The 23877-nt window shown below is 43.0% G+C and overlaps 1 protein-coding gene across 3 annotated transcripts in view; it reads right to left on the reverse strand.

Moving 5' to 3' along the window:
• col12a1a (collagen, type XII, alpha 1a) overlaps positions 1-23877 on the reverse strand; it is a 273614-nt gene that overhangs the window by 165747 nt on the left and 83990 nt on the right. For all 3 annotated transcript variants that reach the window (XM_078557493.1, XM_078557491.1, XM_078557492.1), the window contains 8 exons: positions 20901-21040; positions 19994-20123; positions 18587-18732; positions 13888-14017; positions 9483-9622; positions 5271-5400; positions 1994-2133; positions 99-231 (listed from right to left, as the gene is read on the reverse strand). In XM_078557493.1, coding sequence (XP_078413619.1) covers positions 99-231; positions 1994-2133; positions 5271-5400; positions 9483-9622; positions 13888-14017; positions 18587-18732; positions 19994-20123; positions 20901-21040 — 1089 coding nt within the window. The remainder of the gene's footprint in view (positions 1-98; positions 232-1993; positions 2134-5270; positions 5401-9482; positions 9623-13887; positions 14018-18586; positions 18733-19993; positions 20124-20900; positions 21041-23877) is intronic.

A 23877-nucleotide genomic window follows, 5' to 3' on the forward strand; every position in this document is an offset into this window, starting at 1 on the left:
GGTGTGCTTTCCGCTCAACTTTGTCCCCTTTTCAATATTTGAAGATAATTGGAGAGGGGGAGGGGACAGAAAAGACTGATGGAGAATTTCTGTCTTACATGTGCGCTGGGGGCTGGAGAGATCTTCACTTTCCATCTCGTCTGGGTAGATGGCAGTCAGGGAAACGTCGTACAAGGTGTCAGGATTCAGGTCGTCTAAAACCTGGCTGTTCTCATCACCATTAATAATTATCTGGAAGAACAGGCAGAAAGGTAGGTCAATATGGGGTTAGTCTCTGGAATCAATTTGCTTTCTGAAAACTGATTATTTTGATCAAATGGGGATGTTTGAATTTGATATCACTCAGGTGGCCACAGCGATCTTAAAATCCTATCCCATAACAAAATTGAATTTATTAACTCCTTGGCTGCTGCCAACCTCCCTAGTGCCATTCTCTGGCAGCTATGTGGAGCATCTCTGCAGAAAATCTAATTGAAGGAACAAATTGATTTGGACTATTCTATTCGCTGAATAAAGGCTCTTCTTTGGTTGAGTCAACTGAGCTCAACATCTTAATACTTGGTGCATATAGTGCATGTGGAAAACATTTTTCTGATCACTGTGCACAACAAAACCACTTGAAGAAAGTGCTCATGTTTTTGTTATGTGTGGTTTAAAGAGCTCTCCCCATCCATTGTAGATGTGATGCTGCTCCCCATTCCTTTCTCGTCTTTCATTTCCTGGCTACACCTCGTGTTTGAGGCTGATTGGGCTCATCCTGGCCTCTCTTCCGCCATCTTGAAGATGCTCACCAACGGAGACACGGCAGGATCTCTTCAAGGTTTCCCTCCTTCCTGAGGGAATTCCCTAAGCTCCTCCGTGCTTCTCCTTCATGGTCGAGCACCTGGGAACAAACTTCAGGCTTTCATTTTAACTCTCAAGCAGAAACTGCAGGGGTCTGCTCCTTTCCACCATGACCTCTGACCTTTTTAAATCGGCATGTTTGGTTGTCGCACTGCCACTCCAATATTTGCCCAGACTAGGCAGGAAGTAGCTGCCGACGTTTTGTCCAATCACCGTTATACCAGTAGATGTAAAGGAGGAGGAGGGCTGGTTCCAGGGAGATCTAATAGAAGTGAAAGGATTCTGGGCAAAGGAGAGCTAAACTTTCTTTGTTGCCCTCAATCCTCTTCCTGCACCTGGTGGGAAAGTCAGAAGAGCTCCACATTCTAGCTGGAATTAAAATCATAGCCTGAGCCCTGACCTGCAAACGTAAAGAAGGACCCTACCTGCCCTAGACCGGCCAGCTGCTCAGAACAGAAAGGGTTAAAACCTAGGTCAGCACAAGGCAGCTGGAAGAGCCACCTTTAGTGTTTTAACTGTCTACCCGGCAAAGTTTTCACCAGGTGCGGGGGATGGGTGGTAAGGGTAAAAATCGCTCCCCATATTGTACACTGCTTAGACAAAACCCCTCACATACCACCCAGAAAAATATGCTTTAACAGTGAGAGCTGTTGGCTCCCCTGACACCTCATTGAATTCATCCACTGAGCTGCTAACTCAGTACACACTAATGGTCAAACCTGGCCCCTTCTCAGTACAGCTAAACTCAATCAGGACAGTGGGTGCTATAAATCAGGGAAGGGGAAGTTCCCCATCCCTCACCCTATCCGGAAGTGTGCCAGAATTCCATGTGTGAGGGCTTTGGGTCAAAGACAGGAGTGGATACAGCTGTAATGCCACAGCCTGTTGGCACTCCCCGTCATGGTTCAGGCATTAATAATAACCACTCCAGCGGGCTTCACTGAACTGAACTTCAGCAGAGGATGAAGCCCACGAGCGAAGGATGGAAGGGATGACAACGAGGCATGGAACATCAGTGCTGGAAAAAAGGAACATTCTCATACATATACAGATCTATGTGGCAGTGGTTTTCTTCATGTCCGCACGTTACAAGACAAATTAGAAAGTCGGCTGGAGTTACAAAAGAAGCAGAAAGCACGGGTTTCTTCACCTCTTTGCTGTCGCCTGTCCCAGATGGAACCCAAGACAATCTGTAGAGGGCCACATCCTCAGCTCCGTGATCCCAGTGGACCCGGAAGCGGTTCTCCTGGATGTCCGTGAAGCGTAGGTTTGATGGTGCTGGGACAACCACTGTGGTGAGAAGAAACAGAACCAGTGAGATCTTAAATGTACACAATTAGCAAAAAATAACAGGGACTGTGATTTTTGGCGGGCCCGTTGCAAGCAGGATGGAAAATTCAGACAGGTGGTCAAATGTCCATTGACGTTGGGCAGGATTTTCTGGTCCCGCCCAAAATCCTGGCCAGGATCATGGCGTGGGAGAAATGGTCAGGGAAGGGAGGCCGTATGAGGAAAGATTCAAGATACTGGCACTGTTCACCAATGGACTAACAACAACAACTTGCATTTATATGATGCCTTTAATGCATTAAAATGCCACCAAGGCACTTCAGAGTAGCATAATCAAACAAAAAAAATATTTGATACTGAGCCAAAGAGGGACATATTAGGAAAGATGACTAAAAGCTTGGTCAGAAAGGTGGATGTTAAAGAGTGTCTTAAAAGAGAAGAGAATTGCTAGAGACGTATAGGTCAACACACACCCCCAAAAAACTACAATGAGCATTGATATCCTCATTACTTTTTGCTGCTAACATCATAAGCAGCAAGCGCATATCCTCTAGTCACTATCTCTTAAAAATATGCAAATATTTGTCGAGCATGACTTAGGATTCCACTGTATTGAATGATCAGGAATAACTCTCACCAGTGTAGCAGAGGTTTCATTACAGCAGTCTTCGCTCAAGTCCAATATATCATATCCAATTAACTGCTATGTTTCATATCTTGCTTTGAATTTTTGCAGAGTTTCTGGCAAGTTTTTGGGGGCAAGTTCTGGTTTCTATCTTGCTCTATGATTCCTAGCTATATTGAAATTTATATCACCACACATTTGGACGAGTGTCAAAATGGTAAAACTACATCTTTATTACTTTCAGAGCTCTACAGGGATAGACACAATGTCACACACATAATATATTTAGTCTGTAAAGCACTGGTGAGAATATCATGGAATATTTCCCGCTTGCCTGGATGAATCCAGCTCCAATAACACTCAAGAAGCTTGAAACCATCCAGGACAAAGCAGCTCACTTGATCGGCACCCCATCCACCACCTTAAACATTCATTCCCTCCATCACCCTCGCACAGAGGCAGCATCGTGTACCATCTACAAGATGAACTGCAGCAGTTCACCATGGCAAACCCTTGACTCCTACCACCTGGAAGGACAAGGGCAGCAGATGCATGAGAACACCACCCACTGTGTGTTTCCCTCCAAGTCACACACCATCCTGACTTGGAATTATATCGGTGTTCCTTCACTGTCACTGGGTCAAAATCCTAGGGCAGGATTTTACGATGGGCGGCGCCTGACCCGATCGGGCATATAATAGTGCGCGATGACACCGGGCAAGTGTCCCGACGTCTTCATGCGCACACGCGATATTTCAGTCAGCGGGCGCACACGAGAGTCAGCAGTGAGCCTGCCGACAATTAAGAGGGCTAATAAGCGGACGAGGTTTCCAGCAGTAATTAAAAAAAGATTTTAAAACATAATTTTTAATATGTCCCTGTTCTTGTGCCTGAGTCACCGTGTGAGGATATGTTTCCCTTATTTTTAAGATCTTTATTTTTGATTGTAAAATTCTTCAGCTCCCTGAGGCAGGTCTGTGCCTGCAGGGGGCTCTCAGTGCGCGCTCCCACACGCATGCGCAGACTGTAGCACTCACGCTCCTCTCACCACCCCCCCCCCCACCCCACCCCAGCAGTGCTGAGATTCTCAGTGCGCGTTTCACACTGGCTGGCCGTTAATTGGTTAGCCGGCGTGAAATCGCGGTGGACCATGTCCCAGCCGCTCACGGGCCTACCTTGCCTGACGAAAGGAAAATCCTGGCCTGGAAATCCCTCCCTGACAGCACTGTGGGTGTACCTACACCACACGGACCACAGTGGTTCAAGTCAGTGGCTCACCACCATCTTCTCAAGGGTAATTGGAGATGGCCTAGGCACTAAGCAACACTTACATCCCATGAATAAATGAAAAAGAATTAATTTCTCTGTTGGGAAAGGTTATGGGTTTGGTTAAGTAGGGAACCATGTGTTTCATGTAATTATTTTTGTTTTGTTTCGACTTTCTGCATCAGTCGTGTTTGCCCATTTCAAAATAATTTGAACTGGGTAAATGGAACATTTAGGTATTGCAGGATTAATTAAATTTAAAGTTTAAGCACTCCTAGATCAATAATGGAATGGGTCATGGATGAGAACTTCCTTAGCTGCACCCAATCTAAGCAGAACACAACCCGCTGAATCAGTGGAATTAACTCCCAGAGGAAGGAACTGATTCACAGACCACTGACTTTCTAAAGCGAATAAGGTCAATATCAATTGAAAAGAGGGTTTGAGGATTATAAAAATTTTTAAGGGCTCTGGATAATTGCTTTTTAATTGGGGATTAGGAAGAGTCCATAACAGAATAATATGCATTCGATCCATCATACTTTTACCAGCTCTTTGTAAGAGCTATCCAATTAGTTGCCCTCCTCTTCTCTTTCACAATAGCTTTTCAAACCTTTCCTTTTCCAAAAGTGACATGAGGGAGTGGCGAGTGGTTATAACCTGGAATATATTGCCTGAGAGTTTGGTGGAAGCAGAGTCAATTGTGGCTTTCAAAACGGAATTGGATAATTATCTGAAGAGAAAATATTTGCGGGTGTATGGGGAAAGGGATGGGAGAGTGGGACCAGCTGAGTTGCTCTTGCAGAGAGTTGGCATGGACACAACGGGCTGAATGGCCTCGTTCTAGTACTATAACCATTCCATAATTCTAAGTAGTTATCCAATTCCCATTTGAAAGTTACTATTGATTCTGCCGCCATTTCAGGCAGTGTACTCCAGATCATAACAACTCGCTGTTAGGTTACACAGAAACAGGCCTTGTGGGCATCACTAGCTAGGCCAGCATTTGTTGCCCATCTTCCCCAGTGGCTCTTTTGTTAATTATCTTAAATCTGGTGTCCGCTGGTTACTGACTCTTCTGCCTATGAAACTCTTCAAAATTTTGAGCACCTCTATTAAATCTCTCTTAACCTTCTCTGCTCTAAGTAGAATAATCCCAGTTTCTCTTGTCACTCCAATTATCTGAAGTTATGAGGTGTGTTATAAAATACAAAGTCTCAGCACTTGACTAAAGCATCTTACTTACAGGTGTTTACTTGTCCAATCAAGGGTTCTGAGGGGCCATAGTCGTACACTGCAGTAACTGAAATGTCATAGTCCGTCTGAGATGTAAGCTGTGTTAGTGGCACAGAAGTATCACTGGCCGGAACTTCCAACTAACAGGTTAAAGAAAAAAATATTGGTTACGCTTGTTTGGATAAGAAAGTAAATTTATATCAAAATATATTGTACACATAAAAAAAGGTAAAAATGAGGAAGAGCATCCAGCCCAGTGGACTTATTCCTCCCTCTCCACCAACACCTACGCTCACCTAGTCAATAGAGCTATATTACCGTACTACAAGGCTGTTCTTGTAGTGTCTGAGTCAATTCCCTTACTTAATGAAATCTTTCAAATATCTTGTAAAGAAAGGCATCTAAGATCTGTTTTAAATTGAACGTATGTCCTTTTGTCCGGCTTGACTCATGTGGGATAAGTGTCATGTCCAGTGCCAACATTTTTCACTCTGAACTTCAAACTATTTTTTATATTTTAAAACTGAACACAGAAGGCTGCAAAAGTTGGCCACCCGAGGGTCACCTGACCTCTTTACTGGATTGAAACCACTCCCCATGTCTCAAAAAGGAACAAAACAAACATTCCAGGCTGATATTGAATCAATGCCCTTTCCTGAATCTAATTATCAAATTGAATGAATTATCCAAATACAAAGATCCTGAGGAAGTGTCAGCTGTGGCTCAGTTCATAGCACCCTCGCCTTTGAATCAGAAGGTTGTGGATTCATGTCCCACTCCCGGAAACCAAGAACTGTGAATGTACTCGAAAGAGTTACATGCGATCTGTTGATAACTCGAAAGAGTTACAAAGATCCTGACTGTCTCAAACACTCATGGTGTTAAACAACAACACAGGAATCAACATACACACCACCCTTTGTTTAGAAAAAAGGACTTTGAACGTGTGGAAGTCACATGATGAGGAAGCTATTTAATTGTCTGTTTTAAAATCAGCAAAAAGCTATTTTGTAGATGGAGAGTTCAACTGGAAGCCATCGAGCTAGCTGCAAGTCATCCAAGCAGTTCAGGTAATAAACAGCAATACTCTGATCGTGGGAGATCCTAACAGAGAGAAGGACTCTCCCAACTTGTTCTGGATAAAAATCACCTGAGAACCAACCTCCTAGAAAATCAACTACAAGAAACCTCACAACCTGCTGAGAATCCCTTGCTTTACAAGAGCTTCACTTCAACCTGAAAGTGTCACGGTAATCTAAGAAACTACAGGCCTGCCACAAAAGAGGCTGCGATAATTAAAAGCTGTAACAGTTTATTACCTTCATTTAATCTTTGTGTGTGTGACAGAGTGTGTGTAAGAAGATATGTGAAATGTTACATTAAATTTGGGGTAAGTGTGTAATAATAAATAACCTACTTTACTTTTAAACTTACAAAAGCTTACTGCTGGAATTATTTATTTGGGAAACTCATTCTGAGGCCAAGAAAGCACACATCTCTTACATACAAACACAGTGATAATGGGCAATAAAAGAAAACACATAAATTCTGTCTGTTTACTTTTCCTGTGCCAATGTTACATCTTAAACCAGCCAAGCGTTGTTCCACCACCCTAATACACCCAGGTTTGTGGTCCTTATTGCCACCAATCTTATTTAATTCTGAGTCTTGTTTCATAGCTTGTATTTCGATTCTTCACCAATCTCTGCAGTAGCATAGCAAGACTCTCAGTGTATCAAGCTGTTACTGGCAATTTAAGAAGGCAGCCCACCACCACTTTCTCAGGGCAATATGGCTGGTCATTTTTATTATTCATTCTCAGGCTGTAGGCAAGGCTGGTATTTGGTGTCCATTCCCAGTTGCCCCTTGAGAAGACGGAGATGGACTTCTGTCATGAATCATTGGTAGTGGTTTGATATAACTTAGCTTTTATATTTCCATTTCTTTTTTTTTTCAACTGCATTCAATTTCTCCAGAAGCCTGGATGCATAGTTCAGAACATGTGAGTTCAAATATCACCATGGGCAGTTTGAGAATTTGAATTCAGATTGCAAAAGCTGGAAATAAATAGGTGGTGTCGCTAAAAGTGACCACAAAGCTGTTGGATTGTTGTAAGAACATAAGAGCATAGGAAATAGGTGCAGAATTAGGCCATTCAGCCCCTCAAGCCTGCTCTGCCATTCAATAAGATCATGGCTGATCCGATCGTGGTCTATACTCCACTCTCCTGCCTGACCCCATAAACCTTGACTCCCTTGTAGATCAAAAATCTGTCTAACTCAGCCTTGATTTTATTCAATGACCTAGCCCCCACTGCTATCTGAATTAGAGAATTCCAAAGATTAATGACCCTCAGAGAGAAGAAATTCCTCCTCACCTCCATCTGAAATTATTATTACCCTTTATTTTGAAACTGTGTCCCCCAGTTCTAAATTCCCCCACGAGTGGATACATTCTCTCAGCATCTATGCTGTCAAGCCCCTGGGGTCTTATATATTTCAATAAGATCACCTCTCATTCTTCTAAATTCCACTGAGTCTAGGTCAAACCTGCTCAACCTTTCTTCTTAAGGTAACCTCTTCATCTCAAAAATCAACCTAGTCAATTTTCTCTGAATTGCCTCCAGTGCAAGTATATCTCTCATTAAATAAGGGAACCAAAACTGTATGCAGTACTCTAAGCGTGTACTCACCAATGCCCTGTACAGTGGTACCAAGCCCTCCCGAATTTTATACTCCATACTCCTTTCTAGGTGGATGCTAGAATGAAAAACTCTTAGAAATTTCAGCTATTATCTTTGGTTCAGCATCATTGGCCTCTTCTGTAAGAAGATTCTATGTCCCTTATGATCAGGGTTTAGCATTACAGCCCCAATATCTAGTCCTACGAGAGCATAATAAATAAAGTATCGTAGGAAATAAACAGTATTCTATAATCTTCCACATGCTCTTATGTGTATTTCCTGCCTTTCAAATGTGTACTGATTAATACTTGAATGAGATAAGGCCAATGAAAAGTCAAGGAGCTGGATTATTTATCAGATTATGTGATTAAACAGATAAGTGAGTCCTAGCTCGTTCCGTAATGGCTTCTGAGCAACAAAATGAAAATCGAAACACAAGATGATCAGCCATGATCTTATTGAATGGTGGAGCAGGCTCGATGGGCCAAATGGTCTACTCCTGTTCCTATTTCTTATGCTCTTATGTTCATCCTTCTTGCAATTACTTGTAAAAACACAACTGGTTCACCAACATCCTCCAGGGGAGGTAACCTGCCATCTTTACCAGGTCTGCATGTGACTCTGGTCCCACATCAACATGGTTGACTCTTCACTTCCCTCTGAAGTGGTCTAACAAGTCTCTCTTTTCTCAAGCCACTACTGGTGGTTCAAAAAGTTGGTTCACCATCACCTTCTCAGGGAAAATTGGAATGGACAATAAATGCCAGCCTTACCTGTAATGCCCACATCCCAATGTATGAAAATATTATTTTAAATGGAATGATTGCTGTCCAACAGGAATTGGAAATATAAATGCTTTGCTCATGTGCAAGCCATGCAGATAAACTTTTTATTACTTAAATTATTGTGAACAGCCAAGTTGGATGCTTTACCTTTACTTACCTAAACTTACCTTTATATAGCATCTATAACATAGACAAAAAGCAAAGGTGTCTCACAGGAGCATAACCAGACAAAAATGGACACCAAGCCAAAGGAGGAGATATTAAGACTGGTGACCAAAAGCTTGGTCAAAATCATATGTTTTAAGGAAGGTTTTAAAGGAGCAGAGAGAGGTGGAGAGGCTTAGAGATGGAATTCCTGAGCTTAGGGTCCAGGCATCTGAAGCCATGACCATCAGCGGTGGAGCAAAGAAAGTGGGTTATGCCGGGCAGTAAGTTGCTAAACTTCCTGCCTAGGAATTTCAATGGGCAGCTCAGCCAATTTAAATGGGCAGACCTCATTAACATCCAGCAAATGTTCTGGCTAAAAGCTCGTTAAAACTGCTGAATCTGAACAATAGGAACCTGATTAGCAGAGATTAAGTAGGTGTATTCGCATGAAGAGTGAGGTTAGGATCATGCTGCAATTGCCATGTATCTAAGTTTACACATAATGGTTTGACACTTGGGTGAGATACTGGAAAAGGTGGGCAACAAATGGAGAAAGGATTATAAAATACTGCTTCATGTTATTCTGCAATGGAACACATCACCTCACCTCCTTGACGTTCTGATCTCCCACTTCATTGTATTTAATCAAATATTTAAGGACCCTGCCTGGTGCAGGATCCCAATGGGTCCTTAAATTACTGTGAGTGATATCGGAAAACCAGATGTCCCTTTGATCATTCAGTGGCACTGTGGAGACAGAATAAAACAACAACAGGGAAAATCAGGTGACAAAATTCCACAAATTAAGTCAAAAGAAAATTGAAAACTGAGTCTTGACGTAACACATCATGGCTACACTATTTGGCTGGCTCCATTCAGGATAAGTTTAAATTCCTCTGAACAGATCTTTTTTACACAGGCATTAAATGAAACATTGTCTCCATACAGGAGCAGAAACGATCTGAAAACATGAATATAGCAGGTTGGTATCAACTCTTCTGCATTCATTTTTTATGTAGTCAGATTCTTTTCAAATCAATTTTCTTACAAGGATTTATTTTTCATTTGTCAGAGTGAAATTGCTTCTTTATTCTGAAAGAATACAAGGAATTCCAAAAAGATAAATTTCCGTGGATTGACTGGAACTAACCTGGAAGCGCACCATTAAACCCATCTGATAACCTCCTTGTGATAAAGGCATTTACATTTTTACATTTTTCTTCTGATTACTTTACATAGGGTTACATAGAATATAAGGCACAGAAACAGGACTCGTGGGCATCACTGGCTAGGCCAGCATTTGTTGTCCATCTTAATTGTCCTTGAGAAGGTGATGGTGAGCCACCTTCTTGAATTGCTGCAGTCCATGTGGTGTAGGTATACCCACAGTGCTGTTAGGAAGGGAGTTCCAGGATTTTGACCCAGTGACAGTGAAGGAATGGTGATATAATTCCAAGTCATGCTGGTATGTGTCTTGGAGGGGAACTTGCAGGTGGTGTCGTTCCCATGCATCTGCTGCCTTTGTCCTTCTAGATGGTAGTGGTCACTGTTCTGGAAGGTGCTGTCAAAGGACCCTTGGTGAGTTGCTGCAGTGCATCTTGTAGATGGTACACACTGCTGTCACTGCTCGTCGTTGGTGGACTGATTGGATGTTGGAAGTGATGGATGGGATATCGATCAAGCGGGCTGCTTTGTCCTGGATGGTGTTGAGCTTCTTCAGTGTTCGTTGGAGCTGCACTCATCCAGGCAAGTGGAGAGTATTCCATCACACTCCTGGCATGTGCCATGAATCCAACTAATCTATGCCGGGGTTGATTTCCACTTGAGCCTCCTCCCATCCTGCCTCATCTAAATCTATCAGCATAACCCCTATTTCCTTCTCCCTCATGTGCTTATTGAGTTTCCTCTTAAACCTACACTATTCACTTTAACCACTCCCCGTGGTAATGAGTTCCGCATTCTCACTAATCTTTGGTTACAAAGTGGTTTCTTCTGAATTATTTTTTAGTGACTATCTTATATTGATTGTTACGTTCTTCCCCACAAGATGAAACATTCACTTTGTATCCACCCTATGAAAACCCTTCATAATTCTGAAAACCTCTTTTAGGTTACCCCTCAGGCTTCATTTTTCAAGGGGAAAGATACCCAGGCTGTCAATTCTTTCCTGTTATGCATAACCATGCATTTCTGACATAATTCTTGTACAACACTTCTGCACCCTCTCTAGTACCTTGATCTTTTTGATAATATGTCAACCAGAACTGCACACAGTACTCAAAGCGTGGTCTAACCAAGGTCCGATACAGATTGAGTATGACTTCCCTACTTTTCAATTCAATCCCTCTAGCAATAAAGCCTCGTGCTTGGTATGCCTTTTTTTATGGTCTTGCTAACCTGTGGCACAACTTTTAATGATTGGCATATTTGTACTCCAAGATTCATTTGTTCCTCTACCCCACCTGGACTTGGCACTTTCCAAGTAATCAGTGAGCCCCCGATTCTTTCTACCAAAATATATTACCTCACTACCTACCTGCGTCAAACTTTATTTGACAATTATTTGCTAAGTATCTGAAAGTTTATTAATGTCCAACTATAACATGTTACAGTCCTCCACAGTTTTGACTATCTCCTCACCCTCCCTGCTCCCCACATTTGGTGTCATCCACAAATTTAGAAATTGTGTTTTTGATTCTAAAGTCCAAATTATTCACGTAAAATATAAACAACAGTGATCCCAATGCTGATTCGTGTGGAACACTGCTTCCAACTCTCCACCATTGTGAATAGCTACCCTTTGCTCCCACTCTCTGCTTTCAATCCTGAAGCCAGCTAGCAATCTATTCTTCTCTTTGTCCCCTGACTCTGCATTCCCTAACATTATTTAGTAGTCTATTATTCAGCAGCTTATCAAAGGGCTTTTGAAAATCCAGATAAATTATATCTACTACATCACCATTGTCTATTCTCTCTGTTACCTCCTCAAAAAATTCAATAAGGTTGGCCAAGCAAGGTTTTCCCTTTTAAATCTATGCTAACTATTCATTAATATATTTTTTCTAGATGTTCTTCTGTTCTCTCCTTTAGTATGGATTCCATTATTTTCCCTACCACTGATGTTAAACTAACTGGTCTATAATTCCCTGAGTATGTTCAATTCCCCTTCTTAAATATAGGTATAACATTAATTTTCTTCCAATTCACTGGATTCATGCCTTTTTTTCCGTTGAAATATTAAACATGTGTAGTAATACTTCTTCTATCTCTTCTCTGGATTACTTTAAAATCTCAGAATATGGGGTAGGTCATTTAGGACTGAGGTGAGGAGGAATTTCTTCACTCAAAGGGTGGTGAATCTCTGGAATTCTCTGCCCCAAAGAGCTGTGGAGGCTCAGTCATTGAGTAGTTTAAGATTGGGATTGTTAAGATTGAGGTAGAGATTGATAGATATTAAAAACATCAAGGGATATGGGGATAGTACAGGAAAATGATGTTGAGGTAGAAGATGAGCCATAGCCTCATTGAATAGTGGAGTGGGCTCAAAGGGCTGAATGGCCTAGTCCTACTCCTATTTCTTACGTTATGCTCTTAAAATGGATTAATGCAATCCATCTGGACCAGGAGTCTTACCCCCTTTTTTATTTTAAATGCACTTATTACTCATCTCATCATTCAATATCACATCTACTCATTCTATACCCTTGATAGAATACCAAAACAAAATAATTATTTAATATTTCTGTTATCTCTCTATTAATAACTGTGTATTATCCTTTCTATTCCTTAACTGTTCTATTCCCACCTCAGTCTTCTTTTTTTTTTGGTCTGGCTTATTATGAATAATTTCATCCTTCCCTGATATGTATAACCATTCACTTCCGGTATTATCTTTGTCAATCGCTTCTGCACCCTCTCCATTGCCCCTCCAGTACACTCTCCAGTGTATAAGGAAACCAAAATTCCTTTGCTTCTCCTCCATAGTTCTTCTTGCAATCTGTTCTTCCTCGGATGCAAAGCAAATGACTTCTTCATATTAAACTCCTTTTCAATCCTCCTGCTTCCGCCTGCACAGCCTACAGTGTGAAATTACGTTATCTGATATCTTAACAAAGATGATGTGCTGCTCAATGAAGTAGATCAAGTTCTTTGTTGATAAAAGAGAAGCTGGAATTTCCAGCAAACAGATTTGTATGTTTGTTCCTAAAATCGCTCGCCATGGAAACAAGCCCTTGGGGAGAACTTTCGCCCCATTGGGGGGGGGGGGGGGCGTTGGGCAGGATCAGGCGCGCAACCGATTGCCGCCCACAATCGGCTGCGCGCCGCCATTTTATGTGGGTGGGCCAATTAAGGCCCGCCCAGCGTGACAAGCACCCGGAAGCGCTGAACGCTCCCTGTGCGGGCGGGGGGAGTAGGCTGAGTCGGGGCCTGCGCGCGGAAGAACGCAAGAAATCTCCCCCGAGACAAAGTGCTGCCTCAGGGAGATTACTTTGATTCTTAAAAAATTTTAATAAAGTCAAAAAAAAATGTTTTAAGACATTTCCCCTCATGTGACAGTGTCACATGAGCTGGGACATGTCAATGAATTTTATTTAAAAGTTTTATTAAACTTTAGAAACCTTCATGAAACCTCATCCCACCTGTGGATGAGGTTTCATGAAAAATGCAAAGGTCGCCTGGGCTCTTCGCCTGCCCCCCCCACCCCCGACCTTAAGGTTGGACGGGCAGCTCAGTTAAGTATTTTAATTGATAATGAAATGGCCTTAATAGGCTTTTGACAATTCGGCGCGTGCACAGCCGACTATGGTGCGCGCCCGCCGAACTGAATATCTGAATGACGCGCAGTGACATCAGGATGCGCACCATTTTACACATCGGCGAGTGAAGCCTGCCCCCGCTCACCACCCGAAGATTCTGCCCCTTGATTTTCACACCTTTCTTCGGGCTTTTTTTTAACCCAAGCTGAAATGGAGAAGTGAATGAAATAAGGCTGAGTAATAAAAATATCTTACAGGTAGTTTCTTGCGCACTCAGGGGATCACTGGGAACATCACCATACAGGGCATGGATTGCAAGAGTATACTCAGTGTTGGGAAATAAATTCTCCAGCTTCAGATCAGTGTCATCAGGGCCAACTTTCAACTGCAAGAGAAAATATAAACCATTTGTAATTTTCGTAAGACTAAAAAGCCGCATTATTACAAAATCACTTTTAATCAAGGTTAAATCGATTGTACGATAATTAAGTCAATTAATCAGTCCCCATCTTTCTATCATACAGGTCTTCTGTGTAACATTTACTGCATAAAATTGAATATGCTTGTAAGAAATCGTTATCCCTCAACCAATATCTCTAAAAAACAGATTATCTGGCCATTATCTCATTGCTGTTTTGGGGATCTTGCTGTGCATAAATTGGCTGCCATTTTTCCATACATTACAACAGTGAACATGGATGGAATTTTACGCCACCCCTTACCGGCAGGTTTAAAGGTGAGGAACTCATTAAATCCAGTGGGTAGCCTGCCCACCAGCTAACCACCCCACCCTAACCCTATCACAATTATACCAGTGTCATGGGTGGTGTCTGGCAGCCCACTCACCAGTGAACAAACTGAGGCCCTTAACAGGGCAATCATTTCCCATTTAAGGGCCTCATCCTGCCACTGCCGGGATTTAATGGGCGGCAGGCGAGGCCCATGCCAGGCAGCCAGCCTAACAGGTTTCCCTGTGTGGACTGATGGTCTCCTCCTTAACCAGCCCCCTGGGTCCACCAGAGGCCCTTCTCAACATTTAACTGCTCTCTCCCCAGCCACCAGGCTGCTCATTGGCCTTTCGAACCGCACCACTCTAGCAAACCAGGCCTGCCAGCTGGGCATCCAGCAAGACCCCCCCCAAACACTTACAAAAATCCCAGTTCAAAGCTGCACACATTTGTCCAGAAGTGCTGTAGAGCTGCTGGTCTTGGATCAGCTGAGGAGGGACTTCCTTGTTCCTGAGGGGATAAAATCCTGCCTATGGCCTATACTCCTAAACTATTTCATTAGCTGTAATGCACTTTGGGACCAGAATATCTATTGAGGGATAAATAGGGGTCAGGGCTGGACAGAACTCCCCAGACCTTCTTTGAAGTAGTGTCGTAAGATCTTTTGCGTCCAACTGATAGGACATCGCAGTTGAAGACCTCATTTAAGGGACAGGATCTCTGACTGACAGCCTGAATTATATATTCAAGTCTCTGGCGTAAGGGCTTAAAACCACAATCTTTCTGAGTTAGAGGCAAGAACACTGGCCACTGGGCCAAGGTTGACAGTTCTGGACTGAAGGAGTCCTCCCATAGATGGTTACTCAACAGTTCATATAGTCCAAGACATAAATCACCAAATTATGTTGATGAACATTGACTCCATGGCTGACCTCTTTGTCCCTTTGACGACACTGTTTTTCCCTCATGAGATACATGCCAAAACAAAAATGGAGCAGAAGTACCACTTGTGCACTGCACTGTCTTATGCACTCAGTAAACATTTTATTGAAGTCTGTCTAAAGTTTAATGAGCCCACTTGGAATACATATATACTTTTTTACACAAGAGATCAAGAAAAAAATTATTTAAGCTGAAAAATATTTACAGGCGTGAAACTCTTAAAGAGGGAGCAATTACTGCTAAAGGTTGCGACTGTCTGAGCAATAAAACTGAATGTGATGTAATGCAGACAGTGAATGAAACCGGTCGGCTGTTTTATGACACAGGATGAGATATTGTGGGGTTCAGGCTCGGGTTCATGTTTTGTTGCCAGTAATATTAGTTGTTGCTCATTGTTTTCTAAAAAAACTAATCCCAACACTGCTCTAACTAAGCAGCTGTTGAACAGTTTCACAATCAAAATTCAACCTTTACCAACAAAAGTTAACTATTATATGGGAGGTCTTGTGGTGCAGTGGCTAGCGTCCCTGCCTGTGAGCCAGAAGCTCCGGGACCGAGTCCCACTCCAGGACTTGACAGCCACTGAAGATGTAGCCAAACGATTGTCAACCTGTACGTCCTTCCAATATACCTATGGCAGGCGGTAAGAGTGGGAGAGAACCCTAGTCAGCCACACTTTATGAGGAGTGACGCCCCTCAAGCTATAGCCTCCAACGGCAGAGTGGTGACCTGTTCCAGGAAAAAACTAGCCACGGAAACAGACATAAGCACTTGATTTGTCTGCCTCATGTGTCACTAGGCATGGCAAAGAAGAAAAGATAACTATTATATACGAAACTAATTTATCATTGTACCAAAATATAATTCGGTGATAGCAAAGAGGATGATTGATAGGTGTGAGAGTCTTCATTTTGGCAACCTCAACAATGACTTTTGAATGCAAGACTTATTGGTGCCAGCTAATTAGTTCTTAAAACAACTTGAGTATTTTCTCGAAGATTAATGTTTCAAAAGAGTCCTTACTAAACATTGGGCAGGATTTTTACCTTGTCAGGCGGGTGCAAACCAACTGCCGCCTACAATCGGGCCCCGACCGCGATTTCATGCTGGCCAATTAAAGGCCAGCCAGCGTGAAAGGTGCACTCAGAGCCTCAGAGCTGCCGGGAGGGGGTGGAGGCGGGAGGAGGGCGGGAGGAGGGCGAGTGCTGAAGTGTGCGCATTGGCAGGGTGCGCTCACAGAAAGCTCCCTGAAGGCACAGAGCTGTCTCAGGGAGCTGAAGAGTTTTAACATTACAAATGAAGAGTTGAAAAATAAGGAAAACATGTCCCCTCATGCGATTTGTCACATGAGCAGGGGCATGCTAAAAATGAGTTTTAAAAGTTTATTTTTTTTAATTTCTGGTTGAAACCTCATCCTGCCTGTGGATGAGGTTTTGCACAAAATACATTGGCAATAGGCGGCTTGGCCTATTCACCCGCCCGCCAATCGGCGGGTTGGACGGGCAGCGAAAAATTTGATTTAGTGAATTGATTGAGGGCCTTAATAAGCCTCTTAATTGTCAGCGGGTGCACTGCCACCTCACTAGAGTACTAAAATAGGGAAGTGTTGTTGCAACTGTACAAGACATTGGTGAGACCGCACCTGGAGTACTGAGCACAGTTTTGGTCCCCGTACTTGAGGAAGGATGTAGTTGTATTGGAGGTGGTTCAGAGGAGGTTCACTAGATTGATTCTAGAGATGCGGGGCTTGTCTTATGAGGAGAGATTGAGCAGTTTAGGCCTATACTCGCTAGAGTTTAGAAGGATGCGAGGAGATCTAATTGAGGTATATAAGATGCTAAAGGTGATATTTAAACTAGACATGGAGCATTTGTTTCCCCTTCTGGGGCATTCTAGAATGAGAGGCCATAATTCTAGGCTAAGGGGTGGTAGATTTAAATCAGAGATGAGGAGGAATTACTTTTCTCAAAGGGTCGTGAATCTGTGGAATTCACTACCTCAGAGTGCAGTGGATGCCGGGACGCTGAATAAATTTGAGGAGGAGATAGACAGATTTTTAATTAGTAATGGGCTGACAGGTTATGGGGGGAGGGCAGGAAATTGAAGTTGAGGCCGAAATGAGATCAGCCATGATCGTAATGAATGGCGGGGCAGGCTCGAGGGGCTGAATTGCCTACTCCTGCTCCTAGTTCTTATGTTCTTCTGTTATGTTCTCTCGCATGTGTCATGGTTTAGAAATAAGGGGTCACTTATTTAAGTCAGAGATGAGGAGAAATTTTTTCTCTAAGAGGGTTGTGAGTCTTTGGAACTCTCTTCCTCAAAGGGCAGTGGTCTTTGAATATTTTTAAGGCAGAGCTAGATAGATTCTTGATAAACAAGGGGGTGAAAGGTTATCAGGGATAGGCTCGAGTGGAGGTTAGAATCAGATCAGCCATGATCTTATTGAATGGCAGAGCAGGCTCAAGGGGCCGAATGGCCAACTCCTGCTCCTAATTCATATGTTCAACATTCAAAGGACCAGGGATTGAATCATTGAACTGGAAATCACTATTACTAAGACAGGGCCTATTGACATAAGTTTGTTCAATAACTTTGAAATTTTAAGCAAATCTGTAATCCATTTGCCTGTCGTTAATACTTTGCTGATTATTTTTGTCAGTGACAAGTCCAGAATCAGTGTCTTATTTTTGGCATTTATTGAGTGCACACAATTTTACGCTGAGGATGGGACACAAATACTAGGGGTGAGCCCACCATAGCTTAGCCAGCTTGCCCTGCTTTAATTTTTGAGCGAGAGCCCTTTAGTTAGTATGAGGCACGACCTCAGTTCATCTCCAGCAATTAGGGACCAACAGCTCCGCACTCTGGCAACGCCAAGCAGGAGTCATTTAAGGAAGGAAAACTGCCAGTCTTACCTGATCTGAGCTCATATGTGACTCCAGGCCAGCTCGTGGTTGACTCTTAGCTTTCCTCTGAAGTGACCTAGCATGCTGTTTAACTGTACAAAACTACTGTGGTTGAAGAAGAATTTCTACCACAACCACTACCTCCTCAGGGATAACTAGGGGATGGGCAATAAACGCTGGCTTTGCCAATGATGCAAACATCCTGAGAACAAATCATAAATAGCATCTTTGTTCTCTCCTCAGTCCGTGAACAAAAATATGGATTCTTGGATCATATTGAAACTGATTACGGCAAACATTTGTCTGAGTGACAGTCAAGATGGAAATCGATAGATAATGCTTAAGGAACCACAGAATTTCAATACTATTGTCTGATACCTCTTTCTCTACAGTTGGTATACTGGCATTAATCGGTGCATAGAGTATCATATAGCCTGAAGCCTCCCTAGCTGGCTCCCATCGGACATTCATCGTGGTTGGAGTAACATCGTAGACATTTAGGTTTCTCACACCAGGAATAGGCACTGTCAAGAAAATTATTTTAAAAATTACAATGAAGCAATCACTAAGAAAAGTTATTAGTCCATAATCAATGTGTTAGTCCTGTTATCTGGGATGCAATTCCATTTTCAAGCACCTCAAGACTGATTTTCTGACATAGGCGCTAACAATAAGGAGCCCTGAAATTCCAGGCAAAGCATTTCAAAACATCACGATTACACTGAGGGCAATGGACCAAAAATTATAGGTGGAAAATCACTGGGCATGTGTCAGCATCAGAGACCCCGTGATCAGGGAGAGCACAGTTAGATGCAGAGCTCCCTCTTCACTGCCCCCTGCCACCTGGAAGTTCCCCTCCTAGTCACTCACCATCCTCACTTGGAAATATATCGCCATTCCTTCAATGTCACTGGGTCAAAATCCTGGAACTCCCTCCCTAACAGCACTGGGGGTGTACCTACACCACATGGACTGCAGCGGTTCAAGGCGACGGCTCATCGCCAACTGCTCAAGGGCAACTAGGGATGGGCAATAAATGCTGGCCCAGATAGTGGAGCCCACATCCCTTAAATATATGCTCTGCTGCAACATCTCAAGGACAGGGTGGCGGATCTGTTGATTTTTTGTCACTCTTCTTTACATCTGTTTGCATTCAGGGAAAGTCAGAGGTGGAAGCCGGACATTTTGAAGGGAAAAGTAGACTCTGTTCATTCTCAAGCCCCATCTCAGAGCTGGTTAGAGAATAGCGGCTGGTTCAAATCCAGCCACGACCGGAGGGACATCACGCTCCTCTATCTCTTGGCTATAAGAATCCGCTATAAGATTAATTTGGACACTTATCACTGTTTCCCAACTGTTAACCAACAGCACAGACCACTTGGGATCTTGACAGCCACTTATGTCTCATCAATGGGAATAATGGAGTGTAGAACTGGCAAGCCAAGGAAAGAGCAAGAAAATAAGAAGGGCCTAAATATTAAACCAAGAATTGAGTTAATTTTATCTTCCTTCCTCTATTTTTCATCGAGAGAGGAACTTCACTCATTATGTCAGCTAACATGAAGTGAGACTGCAATTTTAGGGAGCGACGCCAGGGAAGAGAGACCTCGATTGTTTTCACAACATCAACACTCATAAGTGACCATCTAAGCTATCTTTCAATGGACGTTTTGCCAAAGCATTTTCAAACAAACCCATCGAAAAGGTTTGACAAACGCTATTTACTGCACAGCCTATTTCTTAATATGAGCAAGATCAAAAGAAAGAAGATAATATCTAACTCACGTGTGGTCTCTGCTCCTGTAAGAGGTTCACTGACTTCTCCTTCCAGCAATCCGTACACATTAACAACATACTCTGTGTTGGGCTGCAGGTTTGTCAGTACTGTGGTCTTGGTTCTTCCACTCACCAGCACCTAAAATGACATATTGCCACCATTAAAATAAGGTGAAATGGAACAGCAAAAGAATGCAAACAAAGGGAGGAAGACTGTACCCATTCTATGTACAATCAAAAGCTTTGAATCTTTGAATTTGACCCATGCAAGTTTGGTAACCAATATGTCTGCACAAAATTCCCACGTCTACAATTTTTCTGAAACCACTTGAAATAAAGGGATCAATGCCTTAATGGAAATGGTGGGAAGAGTAATTCCACAGTAATGAGCACATTAGCACATTTGTAAGATGTGTTTCATCAACCAACTGAATATTTGCCCCACTTGTGAAAAAGGTGCTCACCTTGGGTTCCATTTCCATGCTATATTCCTAGTACAGTTGGTTTCAGTTTGCCCCTACTCTAGTTTCCCCCAGTTTCAGCAGAGATCACAGTAGAAGTTGGAGGTGCCCTGGTTTATAAGCAGCAATGTTAAAAGAAAGCAGTAAACTTTCTCTTAGCCCCATGAACTACAGGAGAATGCCACCACATACATCTTGAATATACATTTGGATGACTTTCCCACTTTAGTGCTTCTACAGCAAAGTACCATCCGCTGGAGATCACAGTGCAATACATTGAGTAGGGGAAAGAAAGGGAACTGAGGTTAAAATAAGCATTTACCACTGGGTACAACAAGTGACTCCAGTTTGATCTCTCAGCTGCTACTCTCTCACAATCATGGCCCTCTCCAAATAGCTGCCGCAATCCGATCTCTCTGATATTCATACTACCCATGGAAAAGCAGTCAACTAACCTCTTCAGTTCTCCCTCCACTCACGGGATGGTATTCCACCCTATACCTATCAAAATTTGAATCGGAGTGCTCCCATGTTACTCGGAAGGAGCGATGAGTTGACTCAGAGGTAACCAGGTTTATTGGAGGATTCAAGTCACCTATAGCAACAAATGTTAAAGAGAGAACATGAGTAAGAATGCTAGATTAGAAAACGCCATTTTATCCCTTTAGCACTCACTCTGCCAGTTTAGAATCCACCTATCTCTTGTACTGCCCTACCTTACTACTGGATCATTCCAAGCAACTCACTAAAGCTTCTATAGCATCACCACCTAAACCCTGCAACCTCCACTGCCTAGAAAGACAAGGGCTGCAGTTGCATGGAAACACCATCACTTCCCAGCAACCCCCCACACAAAGTTACATGACGTCCTGAATTGAACATATAGGCCAGAAATTTCCGTCGGTGAGTTGGGGGCGGGGTCCGCTCGCCGACGGGAAAATGACGCGGGATGTGGTCGGGAAGAACCCCCCCGATGTCATCCCGCCCCATTTAAATATTCAGGAAGGCAGGCGGACAGCGCGATCAGCTGTCTGCCCGCCGACCCGTCAATGGCCAATTGAGGCCATTGACAGGATAATTAAGCCAATTAATGACCACTGGCGGGATGAGGTTTCATGTCTGTTTTAAAAAACTTTAATAAACTTTATGTGATATTTATTAACATGTCCCATCTCGTGTGACATTGTCACATGGGGGGGGACATGTTAATAATTTTTTTATTTTTCTATTTTTTAAGTTTATAATACTTTCAGCGCTCTCCCTGAGACAGCACTTAGTCTCAGGGAGCAGTGCACTCTTCTGCGCGCATGTGTGAAAGAGCAGGCTTTGACAGATGGGGAATCCCTCCCCCCACCCCCCCACACACAGGAAGCGCATAGCACTTCCTGTCAGGCAGGCCACTGGGTGGGCCTTAATTGGCTCGCCCACTCAAAAAGGCGGCGGGGCCCGTTTCGGCGGCGGCGATCGGCTGCCCGCCCGCCCGCCAAGCCGGTGGGGCCCGCCTGCCCATCAAGGGCAAAATTCTGCCCATATTGTCAATCCTTCATCATCAATGGATCAAATTTCTATACCTCTCTATTCAACAGCTCTGTGGCAGCAACTTCATCACACGGACTGCAGAGATCTAAAAAGGTCCACCACCATCTTCACAAGGGCAACTGGGGTTGCGCAATAAATTCTGGCCTTGACATCAATGCCCATATTCAGAGAATGAATTTTAATAACATTACCACAGACACATTTCTCAGTAATATAATATACTATCTGTTTTAAAAATACTCTCAATTGTTTAAATTGATGGCATTGGTCAAAATAAGATTCTGGGTTTACTTTATCTACATTATATTCATACTTTATCTACAACGGATGAGGTTGCTGCTTAACCATTTTCTCTTGAAACTTATGCATCTTGATTTTCTACAATTCTTCCTGTACCTCGTACAGATGGGGCGGTCTTGATAGATCATTAGGGACAAGAGGTGATCATTTCAAGTTATAGAGAGATCATTCAGTCCACATTTTTCAGTTATCCTCCAGAGGTATTTTTCATTTTTTGCTTCCTTACTTTTGCCTTGTGCTCGTGGAGGTGACTGATTCCCCGTGTCAGTATCGAGCACCCTCAGCCCAGTTACTATGTGTATGATAGACAGCACACTGCTCCCTCTACACTGTCCCATCACTTCCAGTGCAACACTCAACATCATCCATTCCAAATCTCTCCGATTATGACGAGAGTTAAAATTGCTACACATCCTGTTAAATTAGAAATCTGCCCATTTCCTTTACTGGACATTTCAATATGGCAATCCCCGAAATTAAGTCTAAGCAATTGATATTTTCCTTACTCTCACACATGCTGACACGATCAGTTAAAACATTTCAGCTTGTAACCCAGGCTGAGGCCCAGCTAATGTAAGACAGGCCGGAAATTAGAATTCAGACTCTGATTACTGTGTATGACCCAGTGCAACAGAATGTCCACATGGTGCACTTTGCCTCATTGGCCAGAATTAGCAATTTTAAACTTGACAGAGGCAGCAAGGTGATGAACTAGTTTGTGTAAAGAAAAGGCACCATATGGGGCTGACACTGATATTCTACAGATTAATTTTCAATTTAAAGAGCAGTGAGGCAGCCCCCGTTTCGCCTCCCCTGCCCAACCTCCCTCCTGCTTTAGAGGAATCTGCCAAATCCATGTGTTTACACAGAGACTCCTGAGGGGTTCCAGTCAGCAGACTGCTGTTTAGTACAGGTAACCTAAGGCAACCTGTTCCCTCTCAACACGTTGATGCTGTAAATTCTGCTCTGGAAAGCATGTGAAGTAACCAGATAATTTAACTGCTTGCTACTGTGTTGGGAATTCAGCAGCAAGCTTTAAGCCAAAAAGATGCAGGGTAGTATGAACAGCAGCCTAAAAAATCGATTTGTCCTGAATGCAAGGTAATTCTTTTTCACGGATGTGTCAGTTGGGATAGAACATGCAAGATGAATGCAACTTTGGTTCCTAAACAACAGGACAACTCATTGGTAATTATATTTAGTGAGTGCACGTCAAAAAAAAAGAATTAGATCAATGAAACTCCAATCTCATCCCTGGGTCAGAATGGTGTGAGCTCATGTCCTACTTGGCTTGAGCATCTAAATCCAGGCTGGTTCCTCAGTGCAGTACAGAGGGAGTGCTGCACTGCTGGAGGTACTATCTTTCAAGAGAGGCCAGGCCTGCACTCACAGTTGGACATAAAGGATCTGTAGCACTTTTCAAAGATGAACATGGGGGTTATCACCAGTATCCTGGCTAATATTTAGCCCTCAGCCAACATGGTCATTTGGCCATGGTCATTTTCACAATGCTGTTTTTAGGAGCTCACAGTGCATAATGTGTCTGCCAGTTTGTTATGTTACACCGTATCTATACTTCAAAAGCATTTTTTC

Source organism: Cetorhinus maximus, chromosome 14 (genome assembly GCF_964194155.1).
Source record: "Cetorhinus maximus chromosome 14, sCetMax3.hap1.1, whole genome shotgun sequence".
NCBI lineage: Eukaryota > Metazoa > Chordata > Chondrichthyes > Lamniformes > Cetorhinidae > Cetorhinus > Cetorhinus maximus.